The sequence below is a fragment of the Phoxinus phoxinus genome (assembly GCF_949152265.1).
Source record: "Phoxinus phoxinus genome assembly, chromosome: 6".
Lineage (NCBI taxonomy): Eukaryota > Metazoa > Chordata > Actinopteri > Cypriniformes > Leuciscidae > Phoxinus > Phoxinus phoxinus.
Genome location: NC_136881.1, coordinates 18,527,792 through 18,543,454, shown reverse-complemented (window position 1 = coordinate 18,543,454; position 15,663 = coordinate 18,527,792). Strand labels below are relative to the sequence as shown.

At 37.9% G+C, this 15,663-nt stretch overlaps 1 protein-coding gene across 4 annotated transcripts in view; it reads right to left on the bottom strand.

The window, feature by feature from the left end:
- bnc2 (basonuclin zinc finger protein 2) overlaps positions 1-13,065 on the bottom strand; it is a gene marked incomplete at its 3' end in the record, with an annotated part of 217,272 nt that extends 204,207 nt beyond the window's left edge. For 3 of the 4 annotated variants that reach the window (XM_079615968.1, XM_079615964.1, XM_079615969.1), the window contains exon 1: positions 12,578-13,065. In XM_079615968.1, coding sequence (XP_079472094.1) covers positions 12,578-12,580 — 3 coding nt within the window. In that variant the 5' untranslated portion in view covers positions 12,581-13,065. The remainder of the gene's footprint in view (positions 1-12,577) is intronic. The other variant, XM_079615967.1, reaches the window with a different exon arrangement.
- Positions 13,066-15,663: the final 2,598 nt, after the last annotated feature.

Genomic DNA, 15,663 nt, shown 5'->3' with positions numbered 1-15,663 from the left:
AGAGAGAAAAGAGGGGTCTGGGATGTGTTCGGGGGCGTCCAGATGGTGGTGGCAACTGATAGTGAACACGGATTTAAAGTGTGCACACTGAAAGTATAAAGGCATCAGCCAAGTAGAAATAGCATATTTGTGTGCACTAAAATGCATACACACTAGCAGACATCTGTTCAACTCTTAAACAACTTGGGCGCTTGGGGATATGTTCTAACTCTATGTCTGTTGGTTTAGTGGCAAAAGTGTTGGAACTTCTGCTAAAGCCTAAGGCAGATGATTGGTCCATGCTACTTGTTATGTGATACTTCCCTGTAACATTATTATAACCAGTGTTGGAGCATGTTGAAGTTTTTCCAAACAGAACCACACACACAGAATGAGGGAGGGGAGCTTTAATCTCAAGCAGACTACTTCAGTTCAAGCACTGCGGTAGATCTGCCTTATGTGAAAGCATGCAACAGCTACTTAAAATGTGGACAACCTAATCCTTGTCCAGTATGTAAATACAGATTTATATGGGTGGTTTTACAAATTGTGTGTTGCACACCCTCTGTAAATTGGGTTGTTGCGCCCCTGGTGAAAGGGACGAGATATGGGATATAGATTCCAGATGTTATCGATATACGCACCACCTGATGGCCAACTGGTTATGTTTGACAACACACTCTAGATGCATCTGCCCAACAATTTTCATTCAATATCTTAGCTAACACTCATGTTCTAAGAATGTATTCTTTAAAATTATGTAAACATTATTTTCAAATGTTCTGTGAAAATTCATAACATTCAGTTTTTTTAAAGAATGTTTAAAAAAACAATTTTTTCCTCAGTCATATAAACATTTTAGAAAACGTTATCAGAACGTTGGACTGTGCCACTGCAAATGTATGGATGTTCATATGCATGAATGGAAGTATGCTTACGGTTATTAGGTGCAGATTATGAGTAGTATCTTTTCCCGTATGTACCCAGTATTCATTTGTGCTACATTTTTTTGTGCTTATTATGGGATTAACTAGCTTTCATATAGTGTATATATAAAGTGTCACACTAGATATTTTTTCTGTCTATTTCAAGGCTCATTTACATAGTTGCTGGAAAATCAGAGAGAGCCAGTGTGTATGACATGGGGTACAATTCCACTTTGTTTTTAGACACTTGCAATGTTCCCTAAGCGCTTCCCCTCAGGGGATTACCCCCCCCACACACACACACACACACACACCCCTCCCCTCCCCTCCCCTCCCTTCATTTTAAAGAGCATTCCCCTTCGTCAAGTGGACGAGGGAAGCATATATGGACGGACCCTCGACCCTCTCGATTTTGAGAGAGGGAGCGAGTTTATTCATTCACACAATTCATATACCACAATCCAACAAGACATTCCAAGTGATCAAGGGCATAGGGCTGTCCATTTAAACCCATTGTAAAGGTTCCGCCAGTAGTGGGCACTCAAGTAGCGTAAGCAATACAAGTCCGTGAGATAGAGGGAAGTTAGCGAGGAAAGGGCATAAAAAAGTGAATTGGAACTCAGCCCAAGTCTTTCAGCAGGTGGGTGTTAACACCCACAGCGACTCAACTCCTTGCTGAGTTAATGGCTCTACCAACCCAAAGTCAACTTACAATATGTTTCAAATTATCAGAGGAAGTCAGTGATGTCAGCTCTCATTGTCTTGGCAGTGACCAATGAATAACTGACAAGATCCTGTCCTGCTGCTCATCCTATTTTTTTTTTTACTGCACACGCTGATTTGTATAAATTATGATTGTGTATCCAAAAGTGGTGAAAGAATAGTCTGTGTTTAATGAATTTAATTATTTATCTCAATAAAGCTGTACATGAACATATACTTACTACACCAGGCCTGAAAGGATAAACACACATTTTTGGTGTTTTGAGAAAGAGTCTATGATTCCCAAGAGTCACAATGTGCAAGCAACAAAGGCAAAAGCAGTTTGTGTCTCCGAAATCCTCCATAAACACTTAGAAGTTGGAGGGCTACCATCTTGCTGTCAGGCCAGGATTGGGTTCACCCTCAATGCACCAATGCACATCTCGCTAGGCTTAATGAACTAAGTGACCAAACTGCTGACACGCTGTCAAGCCATGGCACATGAGTGAACCCTCTGATTGTCAAGGTGATCCACAGTAAACTCAAGCACAAACCTGGTCCACAAACTTGACAGCATCACAGCAAACTGACAAAAAGACAAAGCTTTTAAACAACAAAAATGCACTTTAGCGTAAATACTGTATATAGAGCTTGTGAAAAGATTGTGAAGATGCCACTGCATTCTCATGTAACACACTTTTTTGCAATGCTGTTTAAGCCCACTTAAAGATATGTTGTTATCTGCCCAATAAAATGTAATTGGAGCTAATTATACTGCTGATTAGCCTAATTAAAGCTTAGCTTATCCACTTAAGGATTAGGGGCTAAAGTAAGCCTTACACTGATTATAATGTGAGTGTGTTCAGAAATCATAACTGTACAATTCCCTGGCCTGCCCATGAGCCAGAGTCCACATTAAGTCACATGACTACAAAGCTGCCAGAGGCTGGAAAGAAAACCTGTAGGTGACGGGATGATTAAATAGACTCATCCTATGCAACCTATTCACAGATTTAGAGTCGGCACTACCACAGGGAATTTTAAAAACACATTTGCATTGCAGTCTTTGTGCAGCTAAATAACATGAAACGCTCATTTTAAACCTAAACATTTGTGACCCTTTTACTGTATGTTTTCAATGAAATGTCTTCTCTCTGATGTCCACTTGGTTTGCAATCCTGCCCCTCTGGACTGTAAGGAAGATGTTTGTGTACTGTATCATGTTTTATTGGTTGGGTCTGCACTCTTCTTGTCATGTATGAATTCACAAAGGAGATCATTAGCTGGGACACAGAGACAAATGCTGGTTTGAATTCTGTGGACCACTGAATCTGAATTGTTGTTGAATGCTGTCTTCCATTTACCACTTTAAAAGAGTGAAGTCAGTCGGCCTTAAATGGAAGTACCTAAATGTTGTTCATTATAAAGCATCATAAAGCTTTTCTTATGTTCCTCAAACATTGTCTCATATTGGGGTCCAAATAACAAAATGCCTTTAAAATACATTAAGCTACATTCACACTTAATTTCAGAAAACTACAGTCAAATCGCTGGAGAGCGTTTTATGTGAATGCAAACTGGAGTCAGAATGCTGGAAAATTCAATCTTGCTATCAAGACCCTAGTAACATTATCGGGACCAATTCCGGAGCATGTGAGTGTGAACAGACATCAGGTATTTTATGACTATTGACTACAGGAAGAAGAGGAAAGTTTGAATACAAACAATTACATAAAAAGATAATAGCAACGGCTGTGAACTGGAACAATACCGAGAAAATACTGACAATCCACCCAGACAACAAAATTATGCTTAGTGGTACCTTACGCAATGCAGTTGTTTAACATTAAAAAGACAGATGAAAGAGCGGGGCTTCTCAACGAGTACGGTAGATGCCATATAGTGATGTCACTGTCTTTACGGGCCTGTCCAAGATGTGTGTGAATAGAGGGTATGCATTGACGTCACATTCCCGCCGGTACACACACCCTCAGCTGAACTGAGTGGCAAAACATCCTGCAGCATGACTAGATTTAATAGAGGAAACTGCAATGAACAGTTAAAATTAAAGGCAGTTTAATTTTACAACTTATTAAAGAACTAGTGGACATTGACATTTGACCAGGAATTGGGTTTCCTGACCTTTATATGTACCTGATTTCGATGCTGGGGAAATACATAAAGCAAAGCCTGTTAGAGCTTTATCTACTAGACAACACTATAAATACAATATAGGTAGATATAAATCTGGATGATCACTTGTATCATTGTTATATATCATCATCATATCTACCAGCCCTAAATTTTGTTAAAGCACTAGTGACAAAGCCTTCATAGACATAACATTATGACTTTATGCAAAGCTGCTCGGAAACGATGTGTGTTGTGAAGAACTAACAAATTTGACTTGACGCTTGGTCATACTTCAAGATTGCACAAAAGTGACTTTTATGTAATTTTTGGGTATTCTTTTTGGATATTATGAGATCAATGGATATTCTGGTTGTTTCAATATCAATATAATGTTTCTTTGAATCCATTTTCTTTTCTGTAGCTCAGATTTCTTGTTTAATCTATTTGTACAGTCAATCGCAAACTCTTTCCCATTTTAGATTTGCGTTTTTCGCGGCATACAAGCTGAACACCAATGCTGCCACTCAGTCTTTTAGCCACTCAGTGGGTGACTCCCTCCTACAGTGACATGATGTGCATACCCTCTATAAATGCAAAGAATACAGGAAACGTCTAGCAACATGGATGAACAAAATCATGCAATGCCAGAAAACAACAAGTACAGAAATGTTCAAGAATATCTGTGTGAAAAATCTACCATTCCGCAGTGCCTTAGTGAATATTGTATTATTGTGCCATTTTAGTTACCAAAGCTGTTTATTTGTGAAAAAAACATTATGTGCTGTAGAATTTGTATTTTTGTAGCACGTGTTCAGTTGTATTCTTGCCTGAGGGCACAATGACCTGTGAGGAGCAGGATGACCAGCACTGGTTTAATGTTCTCTCCAAGCCTGATGGCCTGAGTAACACTGTTGCATCCACATTGATATGAAACTTTATAGTGCCTTTTGAAGAACTTTGGCATAGTCAAGCTACCACAGGAAAAAATAACTGGACAATCAAATCAAAGGCTAAACTGTAACACTTGTTATGAATATATATATATATATATATATATATATATATATATATATATATATATATATATATATATATATATATATATATATATATATATATATATATATCCTCATACTGCTTGCAGTCTAAACTGTGAGAAATGCTTTGTTTTCCCCTATCGTTACATCCCACACATAGAGCATTCTAGCCTTTTAAGTATTCTCTTACCATGAACTCATATTCAATACATGCACACTACAACTTCCTTCTGCTTTGAAGTTCTGGCCTCACGTATCAATGTTTGTTGTTTTCACTTTCCCCTACTGTTTTTTTATTACATTTTTTTATATTGGTATTTTTTTAAATAGTAGACAAATGTCTTAGACTGTGTGTGTTTCTCAAATCATATCTTTTCAGGCAGACTGTCCCCACTATTAATTCCAAGTGATCAAATAATATTTGTCTCCAAACATAAACAACCTACAGTGTCTGCATGGGTTGCTTTGGTAATGATGTAGGCATGCATGGACTGGATATGAAGACTGAGGACCCAATAATCTGTTTCAAGCTAACAAATGAAACATACTTTTGGCTTAGCAGACCTTGAGCTACAACCATGGTCTAATGTCCCATACAGACACTATAGTGATTCTTCTCAGAAAAGAATGATATGGACCAACTGCTAGCATCATTGGGTGACACTCTAAACTTGCTCCATTTACTCCGAGCTGGGAAGAGCTACTGAAACTTGCACTCTAAAATTGGCATTATAGGCTAGTTGGACTGTGGCTGGACCTGGACGGAAGATGTGAGAAGCTTTGATGTGGGAGACAGGGAGAACTCCAGGACTGCTTCAGCTAAAGCTTCACAAAGACATACTGGATGAAAGGTACAAAGGCACAATGCTAACATACCAATATGCTCTTAACATTTAATGTACTGTAGCCTTCCTGCCCAGTAAGATCTGAAAGATGAACTTACATCTTGCAAATAAGTATAAAATGGTGTGAAGGACACTTCTTAGTTTGAATGATATTTGATGAAGGTCCTTTGGCCAAAAATGAAAGAGTTGTGCAGCGCTGGCTATGTTTTTTTCTTAACGCCAAAAAAGCAGCTGAAATTTTCATAGGCTCATAAAAGACGCCTGAAGCACTGGAGTGGAACAGAGTGGCGTTTACATGTGAAAACATGAACACAGGACTTGCTCAGATGACACCACTGAAAGGAAAAATCATATAGGGTGCCATCAGCCAAGCTACTGTACTAACCAACCCTTCCATTAGCGAGTTATAAGGAGAAACAGAGACTACTGGCTCACTTCAGCAGTAAATAAAGCTGAGGAGAGAGGAAAGTGACTCTGCCACTCAAGATACTTTGTGTTACATGGTAAAATTATTAGGTCTCTGGAAGCATCTAATTATGAGTATTTATGACAGGGTGCTCTAGACTGTAATAACAGCTTGGCTTGCAAGTGGCACACTTTATGTCTCACTTCCCCTTCTTTCTTTGTCTCTCTGAGCTGTTTTTGAAGTGTATTTGAGCATATCTATTTATTCAAGAGAAAACTGGAAAACCCGGATATTACAGTTCAAATCTGTATATATTATTATTGTTAAAACATTCAGACACCCTTCAGTTCATTTTGGTGTTTAATTTGTTTTTTTTTTCAGTACATAAAGGTTTAATAATACACATATGTAAACCCTTTACAATAAGCTGTCTTTAAATACACCATAAATGATACTAAAGCATAGTTCAGTGTCCCAATCTCTGAGTTCAGAGCTACTAAACATAATGGCTTCTTTCATAACTTTCCTCAGACATCAGCCACAGGCAATCCGACTTAACCAAGGACAAACATACAGGCAGGAGAGCATTTCTGCAGACCCCCTTCATCTCTATTTGACATGTGCTGACTCTCTGCTCCATTAGGACATGAATAAAGCCTTCCATACAGAGACAGAGAGAGAGATCCAGATTTGAGCTATACTGTATGTTCACAGGAAGGGTACACTGACTAATCCATACTCATCCCTGCTTCTGCCCCTGAGACACAACATGCTTTATTAGTCTGCTGCCCCTCACCTGAGGCACAACCAAGAGAGATATTTGACCAAAACCACACACCCAATAAGAGAATATGGATTAGCAGCCTTCGCTTCACTATAACACACAGTTATATATCTATAAAGAAATTAAAAAAGTGTCTCATAGCGAAAAACATTTTGAGGATTTTCACTAGTGCCAGAGCTGTTCGTTTGTTTCTGATGGTGTTGGGTTACTGGCATGTTGCAAAGGAGAAAGAAAAAGAGGGCCAGGAGAAAAGACCTAATAAAGAAAAATGGCTTTTATTGCATTTATCCCCAAGGATTTCCAGGTAAGATATTAGTATTTACTGTAGTTTCGAAATGCAAGAAACTTTTTGGAAACCAAGACTCGCTTAACGAAATATTAATATTGATGGATACTCATGGTGTTTTATCATTAGATGAATAGCAGAATAAGCGTGTATTGGTGGCATTAGCATAATGATGCCACTGTAGTCTACACATCCTCTAAAAGAGAAATAACCATGGAATCCTCACAATGGTTGACTAACTGACCAATTTATGAACTTTATATTGGTCCAAAATAATGTCATATTAAAAGTTTCATTTTTATTTCATTCTGTTAAAGGAATATTCTGGGTTCAAAGTTCAAATCAATCCACAGCATTTGTGGCATTATGTTAATTACAACTAACAATAAATAAATGAATTAATGAAACCGAGCTTAACTTGTATTAAAATTGGAATGTGTTCTATAATTCCTCTTGTGCTCCATAGGAAAATATATTTCCACACTGCCCTGCTGAAAGAATCTGCAGATTCAGAAATGTTTCAATATAGTTCTTCATGAAGTAAGATTTTTAGCTCTACCGAAGTCTTGAGGGTATAAAGCTGCTAACAATGAGAACAGGCCACAATCAGGAATGTCACCAAAGCCCTTTTGCTAGTGAGAAACATGAAATGATGCTCTTAAAGCTTAGAGACAAAAGTCTGATGAAAATAGTTAAAAACTTCTGAACTCTTCACAATGAAATGCCGTCTTATTAAAGCTTTAAGGCAAGGAGACTAACAAGTGTCCCAATTAGTCAGTAAGCACGGATTTTAGTGATATTAAAGCAGTATATATTAACAGGCAACTGTTACCTTTTGGCCATTAGGTACATTGCAATTTGCTTCTTTTTTTTTTTTTTACAATAAAGAATAAGAGAGAAACGTGTGTGTACAAGTTCCTCCTGTGAGAGCAAACATCACCCTTTCCTCTAGACACCTATTAAAAACTGAATTCCTGCACTAACTGTTTGTGTTATCAGTAAACTTCTCCAGCGGAGTTGTCGTCTGGCCAGATCCCTCTTCTCCCTCCCTGTGTCGTCCTCACCCCTGGTCTTCAGTGCTATCAACATGTGGCACATGTCCTTGACACACTCAACAAACTCTATCCACGGCTCATTTCCCTCACCTCTCCCTCTCTCTCTTTTAATATGAGGTTGCCTGGTAAAGAAAGCAGGAATCTAATAACGGTGACAGTGGGGCTGTTTTGTTATTGTTCCCTCAATCTCAGACAGAGAGGCTATGCGTACATTAATGAAATGGATAGAAAGAAACGGCATGGAACAAAAACATTATAATATAAGAGTATTCATTGCATTTTATGTGTAAAAAAAGTACTTTTTCAAGAAATACACAAACCGTATGTGCTAAGAGACAAAAAAATGGAGAATTAGAGTTAATGTGAGTCAGTGTGCTTTATTGTTTAAAGTTTTTGGCTGTGTGTTCTTGTGTGTGTGTGTGTGTGTGTGTGTGTGTGTGTGTGTGTGTGTGTGTGTGTGTGTGTGTGTGTGTGTGTGTGTGTGTGTGTGTGTGCATGTTTGGCTTCTCTCATTCCACAGATGCTGAGGGGAATTTTGCACAGGGTTCTCTGATAAATGTTAAGGTCATAGAAAGAGAAAGCGAGAGAGAGAGAGCGACTGATGAGACTGATGGCAGAGGGAGGACGGGACACATGTCTCGTCTTGTGCATCGCTGCTGTGACTGCATTAGTGGAATGCTACAGTCACATGAAAGAGCTCTCTGAGACGCGGCATTTCTGTCTGCTCAAAAGCTGCACTGTCCCACTCTCTGCACACTCACGCGCAGATAAACACACCGAAACACACACACACACATACTTGAATACAATTATTTATCAACACATCATCAATTAAAAGTATATATGGATAAAATTACTGCACTTTAAAAAAAAAAGTAGTTTGTAACAAATTATAGTAAATGTTTCCCAACCTCTCTGAAAATAATCATCTAATAAACTAGTAGGCAGCAAAACTAATGAAAATATAGGTGACAAGGTCAGGACCACAGCATGTATCTAGATTAATAATTATTAAAACCCTAGAAAACAGGATTAAAAAGGTCTTCAGAAACAATAAAAAAAAATTTTTTTAACAACTTCAGCATCAACAATAACGTAATAAAATTACTCCAAAGTGCCACAGAGAATCAATAATACACAGAGTGAAGTTAAAAAAAACGTTTGTCAAAAAAATAAATATTTTCCTATTTTTTATATAAATAGCATTTTAACATACAGTATAGCCTAGCTTCATACATCCAAGTGGCCATGTGCTGCTGTGTAGTTCTGGGGGATTTATTTAAGACCTACCACTTATCTTGTCATATCTGATTTTTTTTTTTCAGCGCTCTAGTCCAAGCTCAGTCAGAAGTGACACTTTTTAATCAAACCTTTCCTTGGACCTCACAGGATCGCTAAACAGGTTTATCCCTGTTCTTTTTTATTAAGAGACAAATGCACTGCTGGAAATCCCATTGTTTCCAGCCCATTTTGTACGACACAATGTGAAACATCTTATTCTGTAGTACTCCATATAAACTATAAAAAATAAATCACCCACAATAATCATACACCTCCCCACTGAGTACTTTAGTCACTGCAAGGCTTCTGTTTTGTGCAAGCTTGTCCACAACATCCAGCCCAGCTTGGTTCTCTCCACAAATAGAAGTGAATTATTGTCTTAGTTCTTTAAGAGAGCAGAGGTTACCCTTAAACTATCATTTCCTCAGGTCATCAATCCAGTTCTAGCAGCTGACACACCAGAGTATTTCTGTTTTACCTCAACATTTACAGCTATCCCGCAACAAAATACCCTTGGCAATGAATCACAGAAATACAACAGAGAGCGCATACTCTTGTTGTAGAAAAAAATCAAAAATGCTATTTTAATAGAAAAAATAAAAATGTTTGTTGAACACTCTAGTGATGATGCCTTGTGTGCATACACAAAACCACAAAACCTAAAAAATAATTGCAACACAAACATAACATCATTTCTATGATCCCTCTTGAAATCAATACATTTTAAACAATATTTTGTTCTATTTAAGTTGAATATATATTATTTGAATCTTACATTTCTTAAAATATATGTTTCCTGATCAATTCATATACGATTGTTAAAAACACTTGTGATCAAACTATATATTGTGAGAAAATACAGAATACAATACAAAATAAACAAGCCTAATTAAGTTCTTATTACTGAAATTAGATTTTAAATGGTCTCTGCATCTGCATGTTTTTCTTTCATAGTTTTTCTACCAAACATATACAATGTGTTTTTTGTTTTTGTTTTTTAAATTATCATTCTGGTCTCTCAATGAAATAACTGTCTGTGTTTTAGTTCAATTTTCATAGTCTTTTTCTTCAGGTCATTCATCCACGCATTCACTTATAATGCCCATCACAAGAATCCACAGATGGACAAATGAGGAGAAAATCCCTCTTTTCTAATAGCAAATGTACAAAACTTCAAAAGAAATGTGAACCATCTCTTCACATAGAAGTAACACTATTCTCTGCGAGGTATTCTCACTGTTTTGCTGGTGTTATGACCAGCCTGTCGTACCCACCTACCCCATCCATCCATAACATACTGTCCGTCTATCAGTGTGGACATGGGTGAGATTCTGCAGTGCTCTATATTCCACTTTTTTAGTTTACAGGTTGCACTAGTATCAGGCTTTTCTTTTTTGACTTAATACAAGGAGCACAAATTATTACTATTATGGAAAAAAAAAATTAAGTAGTCCTACATTTCTACTTAGAAACTAAATTTTACATGTGTCACCAACACAACTCACAGAGAGGTTTAAGCGAGCAGTAAGATCAAATAAGCAGTGTGTGTGTGTGTGTGGAGAGAGTAGGCAGAGGGTCAGAGAACACAGGGCTAAGTGGACCTGCTCTTCATTAAGACAATGTCTCCGGGGGACGTCACTAGGGCTACCTGTCCATGCGCTTATTGAACCGTCTAACCATCATCTACCCTCTTACTCTGCCAAGGCCCCTGGAGAATCACACCAGCACAGCTGACAAGTTCAGCCTTAGACTGCGCCTGCAACATGAAAGCAGCTCTTCATTTTACCTCCTCCTTCCCTCTCTCTCGCACACCCTCTCATTTCTCCCATACTCCGGCCCTGAACCTATGGCCTTTTTTTTTTTAAGAAAAAAGGAGATGGAACTGAGAAAGACAAAGAGAAAGAGAGCAAGGAGGATAGAGATAGAGAAGGGGGACATAACTGCGTTTGACTCTTGACATGGAGCAGATGAAATGTTAAGTGTCCAGAAAAGTCCGGGGAGCCGTGCAGATAAAAGTCATCAAATGACACTCTTGGAATGCAAATTGGCATTCTTGACTGCAGCACTTGAACAACTGTGCCCCATCACAGACAGCCGCTGAGATTAGGACAAAAAATATATAATAATAATAATTTAAAGCGCCAATCTCATAAATCCTTAAGTAGAGTAACGGGGAGTTTTTTTCCCCCCCACTTGCATATATTCAGCGATATCTCCTCCTTGACTCTGCGTTCACTGAGAGTGAAATTCTCAGTGTTCACCTGCCCTTGTAAATCACTTTCTCTCTTTTCAGAAAAACGAAAGCAATAAACATTATGATAAAAAAAAGAGGCATGATAGAAAATATTGTAATAATCACCAACAGGTTGCACATAAATCTGAAAATAATTTTAAATGAACTAATTTGGTTGCATTTGTGTATTGCTCGGATGATTAATGCACAAAAATACATTGAAAGTAAATCATGATGATTGCTGCCATTTTTAAAACCAGGTTTGAAAGCTGAATAATTTTGTCTTGCAATTCATAAACATTTGTGTGAAGTTATTTTATTTTATTTCAAGGATATGTTTCCACCATGTTTTTTTTAAAGGATATTAAGGATATTCTTTCAACAAACAAATCTATATTACATTATTTATAGATTCTGTTATTGTATGTGATATATTTTATATATGTATCCATTATAGTTGTAGATGAGTAAAAAATACAGATGATAGCCTACTTATAAAATTGGACCTTTTTGACACATAACCTATTAACGTTTTGATTTATTTCTATGATTGCATTTTTATTTTATTTTTTACATAAGCGACTTGTGCACTCATACAGTTTTTTATGTAATGAGGAAAAACTGAGATGAAAGAAATCCCCAGGTAAAGCAGTTTATCTTTAACTCGCTTGTTAAAGAAAGTTTGTAAACATGCTCAAGGCGGTAGATTTTCTGATTAAACTTCTTGACCAACACTTTCGATAAACTTCAGTAACTCATTCCGGTTTACAGATTTATTTGTATCAAAGTTTCATGACATTTGTAACTATTTAAGTGTAGCCTACGATCGTAATGAGCGTACAGTACTGTTTGTTAATGCCATTAATGAGAGTTATTGTAAAGTGTTCATTTGTTGATCGCTCATACTCACCATTTCTTCATATTGTGTGAATGGCAGAATGAAGTTCAGTCAGATCTCGCCCTCATGTGGGGGGACTCTCTCCTCTTCCCTCTTCTCTTCTTTACGCAAATCTCTCTAAACTCACTCAAAACTTTATGTCTGTCCCTTCAGTTTTAAACCGACAATAATATTGGGAACAACGAGAACAACAGTCCTTTATCGTTTAGAAAACATTGATTTTAAAAAAACGGAGTCAGCTCTGCGCTCTCTCGTCATTCGCATGTACCGGGTCTCAGTAAAGCGAAAGAAGCACGTTGGCTGAAATATAAGCTGTTTCGGTGGATCCAGAAGCCCAGCGCTGGTTCCGCTGTTCCAGATCCGCTCGTATAAGACACTCCACCGGGACTGAAGCGGGACTAAAGTGGGTGGGTAGTTTGAAGCAGCGGGGTAAATCTCTGGCTGTCCGGGAAGAGAAAACTGACTGTCTACTCACTCCCGGCTATTTCTTCTGCATAGTCAGCTCTCTCTGACTGCTGCATTACATCCGAAGGAACATGGTGATATATTTTCTCTAGTGTAGTTGGTTGTGCATTATCTTCTAGTAGGCTATAGTTGATAATACATTATCATCTTATAATTTTAGTTAATTATCTTGAATTATTTTTTATATCTTCTATGTTCAGTAATATCTTCAAGTTAAGATAATATATGCTAAGTCATGTTATATAGTAGGCTATATTATACTATGTTCAAATATATTTAGGAGGGTTTTTTTATCTTATAGTGGTCATGTTCTAGTATTGCTGGTGTAAAGACTAACCGTTATGTTATGATAAGAGCTATCTCTGTGTAACAAAACCCTTAAAAAATCATGCAGACACTGAATACGTTTTCTTTATTTTCTTTCTCTCTTTTTTTTTCATTTCTACCCAGACTCTGACATTTTAAAGTAAACATTTAAAATGAATTACTGAAAATGGAATAATAATATAGGCCTAACAATAATTATTACATTACACACTTTAATTTAATGTAAAATTTAATTGTAATGTAAAATGAAACCCGCAGCTATTAAGGAGCGTTTGTAATAGTTGTCTTTAACATAATAAATGTCCTAAATTGAAACATGCAATGACTTTACGACTAGGCCTACTTTACGACAAATGGACAGAGCTAGCATTTTTTTATTGCGGTGTGAATCAATTATATATTGAATGTGTTAGAGTCAGATTTTGTCCTTGTTTTTAATAATTCCTTAATGTTCATCAGGTCCAGTTTTACCCAATTTGACTTATAGGAGAGTACCCCTAGAATACACACACACACACACACACACACACACACACACACACACACACACACACACACACACACACAAATCAAGATAGTTTGCTTTAGAGATGTTTGAGGACACTGATTTCCTATATATCTCCCAAACTTGTGTCCCCAGACTGTCTGAACAGAGCGCTTATAAATGTTTAATAATAGACTTGTTTCTTTTTTCCTTATAGTGCGCACAGAGATTGATTCTCAAGAGTGAAAGCTGAGGAAAGTCAAATGACAGACTTCTCCTTTGGACCAATAGAAGCCCCTAAATCCCAAGGCAGTCATTTTGATCAAGCTGAGTGCCTACAAGCCCCACTCACATGTTTGGTCAAGAGGTAAATAATAGATCAGGGATTAAACTTGTGTAGAATTTGTTCTGGGGTAACAAGCTACACACTCCCAGGATATGCATATTCATCTGATGTGCAAGGCCATGGCAGAGTAAATACCATATGCCCGGTAGTTAGAGATCTTAAATCCCTAATTAAATGAGATATTACTGTACATTGCTCCCTGATATTAAACAACAGAACAGAGAAGATAGACCTTTAAAGAATTATGAGTAATGGACACATTAGCATGTTCACGTGGGTTCAGTTTCCTAGCATTAGTCTAGGAATGAGTAATTCACCTTTTGATGTTTTATGCAACTTCTAGCTCGATGTGCCATTAAATTGTTTTGAAATCAATTTCATAATCCTTTTTTTCAAAATGCGTTTGTTACTCTGCATGAAATAAGCTCAATGTAGTCAATTAAATGTCCTCATCATGTGGCAAACCATCCTCTAAGTGCAGTGAACAAGTGGCTTCCAAGAGTTATGAACTCAGCAGCTTGACTCCTTTATTTGCTCAAGAAAAACATGACATTAAAGCAGCTTCCTTTCTGAAATCAGCTGCAAAAAGCCACCTGTGGGACCCGAATATAAGTATTGGTTTATGTCAGACCCCTTCCAGTTGTCTAATTACTCAAAGGGCAGTTGATGATGAGCTATTGAACCTTCAACCGGTTTTGGTCCTTTGGGACGACCATCAGCTGTCATAGACTGTGTGTCTGTTCAATAAATGCCACACGTAGTTCCTGTTTGTGGGTACTGAGGAAAATGTCAAGCTGATGGCGTCGCTTGACTTCTGGAAGGAGGCTGTGCACGTTTCGCTCTAACTTCGCCGTCCACCCTCAATAAGGAAGTCATTTTTTACCATTGATCTATTGTCTTGTGTAAACTTTCCCTAAACATCCTAGCTGGAACATTGATTCACGGTAGAAGGAAACAAAGTACATATTTGTTAGCTATGCTTGACGCCATACTTTCAGATGATAATGGCCATGGACACCTCTTTGCACACATTCATAAGCATAAACAAAAACAAAGGAGTGAAAAGGTTCTCTGTGTTTGCCAGAGGCTCACATTATTTGAGCAGCATGATCCTCTCAGGGGAAATCTGATACAGCCTGTAGGGGAATCACTTCGCTCCTTTTTCCCACAATTCAACTGAGACACATGGGGCAAGCATTGCTCCCTCCACCCCGCTGGCTCCCCTTTCTCCCCCCATCGCCCACAGGAAGAGAGCCCTCTTATCAATCCCCTCATTATCCGAACCCACTGCCTGCTGAAGACAGTTAGAAGGTCATCAGATGGAGCCAGAGACTCATGCACGGGGGACAAATGCTCAACAGTGGAGCTTGTCCTGGGATGCAGAGCATTCTGTGGGAGCTCCGGGTGTGTTGCACGCAAGCGGATGGGCGCGTGATGACAGGTTTGCCGATGGGGAAGTGGAGAGATGCAGCTTTG